Source organism: Mus pahari, chromosome 4, assembly GCF_900095145.1.
Source record: "Mus pahari chromosome 4, PAHARI_EIJ_v1.1, whole genome shotgun sequence".
In the NCBI taxonomy this organism is placed as follows: Eukaryota; Metazoa; Chordata; class Mammalia; order Rodentia; family Muridae; genus Mus; species Mus pahari.
Window position 1 is genome coordinate 27,413,288 of NC_034593.1, and position 7,751 is coordinate 27,421,038.

General features: G+C 48.6%; 1 protein-coding gene across 1 annotated transcript in view; it reads left to right on the forward strand.

Annotated features, from left to right (window-relative positions):
* Positions 1-253: 253 nt before the first annotated feature.
* Positions 254-7,751, forward strand: part of Ndufb5 (NADH:ubiquinone oxidoreductase subunit B5) — a 14,496-nt gene continuing 6,998 nt past the window's right edge. The window contains exons 1-2 of the mRNA XM_021196537.2: positions 254-414; positions 6,994-7,082. Of these exons, the coding sequence (XP_021052196.1) occupies positions 291-414; positions 6,994-7,082 (213 nt within the window). The 5' untranslated portion in view covers positions 254-290. The remainder of the gene's footprint in view (positions 415-6,993; positions 7,083-7,751) is intronic.

The following is a 7,751-nucleotide window of genomic DNA, read 5'->3' on the forward strand; positions in this document are numbered from 1 at the left end:
GGTCACTTCCGCTGGCGGCGTGAGACAAGTGAAGCAAACAGGAACAGGCTTTGCCCTTACTAAACATGGCCGCCCCGACCTCCAGGTCGGCCACAGAGTTAACAGGGCTCTTTGCGCGCCCCACCTCCAATGTCGTCACTCTTGCCCGCCAGCGCCTGCCTATGAAGCTAGCAGGAACCGGTCGCTGCCCTCACTCAACATGGCCTCCTCTAGCGTTCGCCCTCACCGGTGGATTGTCCCTCCCGGCTCCCGTAGCCCACCCCCCACTTCCTTCCGTGGCCGGGGTAGCCATGGCGGCCATGAGCCTGCTGCAGCGGGCTTCGGTCGCCGCGCTGACAGCGCTGTCTTGCCGCCGCGCTGGCCCCAGACTCGGAGTCGGAAGTTTTCTCACGCGGAGCTTTCCGAAGACTGTCGGTGGGTGCCGGCCTCGGAGACGCGGGTGAGAGGTGGGAGGGCTGTTTGCAGGTGACCTTGGGGACCTTGGAGGGAGAGCGCGGGGACAGAGTCGGCCCGGGGCACTCGTGTGAAGAAGAGCTGCTGCAGAAATCGGATGGCCCCGTTTAAGCTCAGCGTTTGCCATGCCGGGCGCTGCTCCCTCCGCAGCCAGGCTAGGCAGGCATGGAGCTGCCGCCCGCGTCTCCAAGGGCAACCGCACATCTTCGTTATGGAGACCCGGTCTCCGGCACCCTAGGCTCCTCCTGTCGCGAGGGCTGGGATTGCAGGCTTGCACTGCGCCGCTGGGCTCAGGGCAGAATCAGGGTGCGTGGCACCTGCAGCTGGCTCCACCAGATAGGAAGCGCACTGCAGTGAAGGCTGTCTCGGTGACAGCCCCGTTAGGCACGGTAATAACTGTGTCCGTGGACCTCACGACATCTTAGAAGGCCACGAAAATATTTTATGTTTGTTTGTTTTTAAAAGACTGTAGTGCGAGTGTAGTGTAGTCCTAGGAGTCACCTAAGACCTTAGGACAACACAGATGTTCACGTTATGATCCATAACAGTAGCAAGATTACAGTTATGGAGTAGCAGTGAAGATAATTTTATAGTTGGGGGTCACAACATGAAGAAGTGCGTTAAAGGGTTGCAGCATTAGGAAGGTTGAGAACCTCTGCTCTCTTAGAAAGGAGCCTAAGAGGTGAAGAGCTCAGGCCTCAGGACAGTCATAGTGAGGGCCTTGGGTAGAGATAGACAGTTTGCCTTGTCCAATACAGAGAAACAAAAAAAATTTTGCCCTAAAGCCTAAAACATTCTCTGCACTCTCCAAACATCTTATCCCATTTCCCCCTTTTTCCCCAACTTAATTTTAATTATGTCACATATGATATTGAGGCAGTATGCATTGGGACCTTCTGGAACATGCTGGAAAGGATCGGTGCTTTAAAAATACCCAGCAGGAATTTAAACTGCAGGCAAACTCCATGTGCTGACACTTCTTGGTCAAATCCTTTTGCACATCATTTTTTGTTGTAAATATCCTCTGATACACAAGTAGAAATCCCTTGAGCCCTCCCCGAGAGGTGCTGACTGTAGTCTAGCTTAGCTCAGACTCCGTGGTCCCTCTCTTCCTCAACTATTTCTCACTCCTGCAGTTCCGAGAGAACCACGGGGAGCTGATGTCCTGTCCAGGGAGAACGGTGAGGGCCTATTTGCTGCTGTCCCAAGAGCGACTGTTTGACTGTCGCTGCTTTGCTCCCTGAAGGTTTTCCTCTCCTCCATCAGTTCCTTGGGCAGCCCAGCAAGATGGCTAGGCCTCTCTCCCATCTTCTTTTTCTGGAGCTAGGCTGCCGAGATTCAAATCTTGGCTGCAGAATTTAAAAGCTCTATGACCTTGAGTCAACACCTACTGGAAGCTAAAGTGGTAGGCACTTGGTCATGATCTTCATTTCCTTTTCCAGAAGATGACCATCTGATTGACAGAGATATCTTACAGAGTAGTTGTGAAGCATTTTGAGTAGGAAACATTTTTAGCACCATGCACCTAAATTAGAAAATACACACAGCATTAAATTTACCCTTTATTTGCTTATTTCTTTGGTACTGCTGATAAAATACAAGTGCTTGCATATTCTAGCCAGGTGAGTTCTTTCCTCTGGGCTACATCCCTAGCCCAGCCCTTCTCTTTGTTTTTACTCTTTAAAATTTTGAGAGAGTGTCATTGAGTTGCCCAGGCTGATCTTGAATAGACTCTGCATTGCAGGCTTTAACCTTCAGTGCTTTAACCTTCAGTGCTCCTGCCACGGTCTTCCAAGAAGCTGGTAGGTTGTGGTTGAGCGTCTGAGAGGTGGAATTCCGATCCAGGATCTTCCTGTCATCGAGGAGGCCCTTGAAGGGCACCAGCCTCTTTTCTTTCTTTCTCTGCTTCCCAGCCACTAGAAGGTGGCAGTTTATTTTAACACATACTTCCATCATGCTTTGCCACAGGCCCAAAGCAGCAAACCCTCCAGCTTGCCGTGGGCAGAAAACACTGAATCCCTTTCCATATTCTAAAGCTAATATTCACAGATATTTCTCAGGGTAGAGGAGAGTGGATCAACAGATCTGTGAACACAGTACCGTGAACTCAGACGAGGAGTATAAATATAAAATGAATACGGGAATCATCTTAACGTGGGAAACTGGCAGAAGTAGTGTGTGGGCTTCCTGGTCTCCCTGGATATAGGGCTTTTGGGAGAACTAGGTGTTCAGAGGAGAAGATGGTGATCAGGGCACAGCTGGGGTGGAGAAGGGGCCTTGACACAACCAAAGTGCCTGTGCATATAGAGGTCAGAAGACAACTTGTGGGAATCAGTTCTCTCCTTTCACTATGGGATCTGGGGATCAAACCTTGAGGAAAATGTGCTTCCCTTCCTCCTCACTAGCCCCTCTTAGAATCATTTTCAGTTTGTCATTGATAAGTGATGAAAGATCGACAGATGCAAGGAAATGGACTTAGCTTTTTGGCCCAAGGAATTCAAATGATACTTGTAACTGAAATCTGAGAGGAAGACAATGAATGACTAGTTTTTGATTGTTTGAAACACCAACAGAAAGCTGCTACATTGTCTTGCTCAATCCTGGCATCAGTGACTATCAGGAAACTAAATAGCTTTCCTGAGTGACTTGCATATTTAAAATCATTTGTTGGAGGGGGCTGGAGAGATGGCTCAGTGGTTACCAGTGCTTCCTGATCCTCCAGAGGACCTGGGTTGATTTCCCAGGACCACAGCCGATAACTCCAGCTTCAGAAGAACCCCCTGTCTCTGATCCCACAGGCAACTTCATTCACCTGTGTAGATCCACACACACCTGAAAAATAATAAAAAAAATTTAAAAAATCATTTTTTTGTAGACTTGGTCCTGTTCATCCTAATGTTTTCAGAATATGAGCAGATGGCCCTCCCACTTCAGCAGGGGGACTTCGGGGCTGTGGGAAGTTGACTGCTCTGAAGAACATTTCAGGATAGTTGGTGGGAATAGCCGTCCTCAGGCATAGTTAATGAAGTGTAATTGTTAAACAATTCGGTATTATGCGTTAAGAAGGAGGAAGCAGTTCACTTTGCTAACCTCATTAATATCTCTCTAGTGCAGCCAGCCCCGCCTTTCTCCATTGTTCAGGGTCTGTAGCACGAGGTGTTAATGCAGGTCTCACTGGGCGTCCTGACTGGCCTAGAACCTACAACTTTCCTCTAGTCTCTGCTCCCCAAGTGCTGGCTGTTTTGTTTTTTAATGTTTGGTATATAGTTATAATGATTGTTCACTAAAGCCACATATAAATTAATCTTTCCACTGTTCTCTGATTGGCGGAGGAAGGTGTGTACAAGGTCCTCTGAGTAAGTGTAGTAAACTGTAAGGATGATAGGCATGTACCACCACACTCTTATGTGGTGCTGAGGATGGAAGCTAGGTCTTCATTGCTAGGTCGCATCCTCAGACCAAGGATCCAGGTTTTATCCATTCACTGTACTTCTATACAGCAGGTTAAGGGTGAATTGTCCTTGGATGCTTTTGCTGGCAGCTGAAGGTTCTGTGGACCCAGTAGGACTTGCTACTTACTTTGTGTTGAGCCTTTCAGATTCTGCCTTTTGTAAGTGTGCATGAAGACTTATTTAGGACTCAATTGCATTATGGTTGAATTCGCCATTTTTCTAAAAGTTGCTTACTGTTTCCATGGCTCAGGTAAGCTGTCTGCTCTGGTTTCTATTGCTCTGAAGAGACACCATGACCATGGCAAGTCTTATAAAGAAAAACAGTTCATTGGGACTGGCTTACAGGTTCAGAGGTGGTTTAGTCCATTATTGTCATGATGGAGCTGTAGAGGGAGCTGAGAGCTCTACATCTTGATTGGCAGGCAGCAGAAGAACAAAACGTTGGGCCTGGCTTGGGCTTCTGAAATGCCAAGGTTCACCCTTAATAATACATTTCCTTCACAAAGCCACAACACACCTCCTAATGTCACTCCCTAAGTGTTCAAGTATGAGTCTACAGGGGCTATTCTTATTGGCCCACCAGTGTCTCTACCCATTCAGGACATTTACAGGAATCTGGATTCTGGGGCTCTGTGGTGGACAGCATTTCCTAGGTAATGTCTTACTTAGGGTTTCTATTGCTACAGTGAAACACCATGGCCAAAAGCAAGTTGGGGAGGAAAGGGTTTATTTGGCTTACACTTCCACTTTGTCATCCGTCATTGAAGGAAGTCAGGACAGGAACTCAGACAAGGGAGGAACCTGGGGCCCAGAGCTGATGCCAAGGCCATGGTGGGCTGCTGCTTACCTGCTTGCTTTCTGAGGTTTACTCTGCCTGCTTCTTACAGAACCCAGGACCACCAGCCCAGGGGTGGCCTCACTCACCATGGGCTGGGCCCTCCCCCATCAATCACTAATTAAGAAAGTGCCCTTCAACCAGACCTTATGGAGGCATTTCCTCAACTGAAATGCCCTCCTTCTCCAGTGACTCTAGCTCATGTTAACTTGACATAAAACCGTCCAGCACAGGTAGAACAAGCCAACCAGCTCCTTCCCTAAGGGGACGGTGGGGACGGTGCGCGTCCTCCGCTCCTTCCCTAAGAGGACAGTGCGCGTCCTCCGCTCCTTCCCTAAGAGGACAGTGCGAGTCCTCCGCTCCTTCCCTAAGGGGACAGTGCGCGTCCTCCGCTCCTTCCCTAAGAGGACAGTGCGAGTCCTCCGCTCCTTCCCTAAGAGGACAGTGCGAGTCCTCCGCTCCTTCCCTAAGGGGATGGTGCACGTCCTCCGCTCCTTCCTCCATGCCGTCTGAACGTGCCCTTCCCCCTGGGCCTGTTTTCTTCTGCTGGTTTGTCTGTTTCTTTGCTGCCTGTGCCTCGCTTGTCTACTCTTTCTCTCCCAGCAGGGTCTGTACCCATCTTGACCTTTGGCCTCGCAGAGGACCTGCACACAGTGGGCATTTCAGTCTGTAGTGAGTTCAGGGATGGTTTGTAGTATCATCCTGACTTTCTTCCATACCGGTAACTTGTAAAGGGGTTTCTCAGAATGTCAGGGTCTCTTATCTTGTCGCTTCTGTAGTGTTAGTAGTATAATCTGTACTTAGTAAATTAATGCCCATATCTGATTCTCTAGTGAATTAACTTCCTGTTAGCTGCTACAGGTGATTCCAAAATCTAGAAAGCTCCCACCTTCAGCTGGCCTCTACATCCGTGCAGTAGCATCCTCGAATCCAAACAACTGTGGTTTGAAAATATTTGGAAAGTAAATTGCTCCTGTAACCTTTGTTCTTGGTATTATTCCCCAACAGTGCAATGTAGTAGTGGTTTACATGGCATACACTGCCATTAGTATTACCAGACATAGTACATAAGAGAGCGTGTGGGCTATTGTAGGGGTGTGTTTCACTTAAGGCCCTTGATCATCTGGAAGTTTTGGTATCCAGGAACCCAGAACTCGTTCCTCATGGATACTGACACCCAAGGATATCGTCGTGCAGACCCATGGGTGTGTGGCATGTCGGAGGGTGCATGGCATCTGATGGGACAGCATCATCTTCTGCAGCATAGATATTCTATGGTCCTGAAGGGAGGGAGTGAGGAGCTGTAGCCGTTAAACTTGAACAAATGGAACATTCTTTTTTATGTTAGTGTTGCCACCTAGGGGTCTCGGCCAGGTTGGGTTTCTTTGCTGTTATGTTTCCCTCAGTGGGAATCTGAGCCACTTAAGTGGAGCCATGAAGCTTCTGAGTAGCAACGCAGTCCTGGGTGTAGAGTGCTGACGGCAAGTCTCACAGCTTCCAGGGCGTGGGGCAGGGACGGGGTCTAGGAGTCACAATCCACCTCTGCTTATCTCCAACAAGGCTGAAGTCATTCCAAAGCTTTGATCTGAGGAGGAGCAGGAGGAGGAGGAGGAGGAGGAGGAGGAGGAGGAGGGTCTTCCTAGTCAGAAATGACTTACAAATGGATTTTGCCACCATGCAAAGGGTGGGCTATAACCTGGTGAATGCCTGGCTAGCACACACAAGGCATTGAGTTTAACTCAGTGTGTCTGCAACAGTCAAATTCCTGCTAGAGATTGGCGTAGATACTGCTGGTCCTGTCTGTCCATCCTGGTTTCAGCAGCTTCCTGCCTTCCCCTTCTGTGTTAGGAGGCGGCCTTCACTTTGTTAGGGGGCTTTAGTATGTTTGTTTTCTGTAGGGGAAGCAAGGGTTAGCAGCTGTCAGGAGCATGCCCTCCCTGCCTGCCTCTGAGGTACACTGAAATGATTGCTCGCTCGCCCGCCCGCTCGCTTGCTCGGTGTCTTTACAGTGGGTTAAAGCGAGGAGATCTGCGCCTGTGCTTACCAGCCTGATTAAGGACTGGGCTTCAGTGTGCTTACTGATTAAAAAGTAAAATAAAAGCAGCAGCAGCAGCTATGCCTGAGAACAGCCTGTCAGCCTGACGCGTCCTGCCCACACTGATGCACAAGCAGAGCCCATTCACCCAATATCTATCTGGGGGTCTTCTCTGCCCACCCCCGCAGGAGCCCTGTTAAACACTTTCACTTTTTCAGCTCCTGTGCGGCACAGTGGGGACCATGGCAAGAGACTGTTTGTCGTCAAGCCTTCTTTATACTATGATGCTCGCTTCTTGAGATTAATGGTGAGTTGAAATGTTCTTAACTATGCTATGTCCTATGGAGGGAAAATTCCCATTTAGGAGATGTCTTTCATTTTAAAATTACTGTTCCTTTTTCCCAGGAGGATACTGAGATTGCGTAGTAAGATCTGATTTGCTACTGAACTTTTTAAGTTTTAGCTGGAACTCTTTTTCAAAGCATGGATTCACTGGGATTGCAGGTCAAGTGCCAGCCATTCCTTCTGCTCAGGGTCATGCAGTTTGAAGTCCAATTTGTGTTTCCTCTTCAAGTGTAGAAATGAATCTGCAGGACTGGGTGGGCAGTGTCTGCTCAGTGCGTGTTCATGCGTGTCAGGCCCTGTGGCCCTCTCCCTGCGCCATGGACATCAGCGGGTTTACAGACTTTAACTGAGGCGCTGTGCTGCTCATTGGTGTCACTGAGATAGGTTTGGAAAAAAACTAAGATAGTTTTAGCAAAAGACTCACTGGAAGACTTCTACAGAAGCAGCTCTATTTTGGGATTTTTTTTTTTTTTTTAAATATAATCTGGGAATGTTGACTTTAAGTCAACATTCTTAATTCAGCAGGATTGTAAGTAATACTACTTGTTTAGAATGTCCGTATCATGATCCAAAAGTACCAACCAGGAGCTTAAAATGGAGACTTGCTGTTCCCCCTGAGATGCGCCCCCTC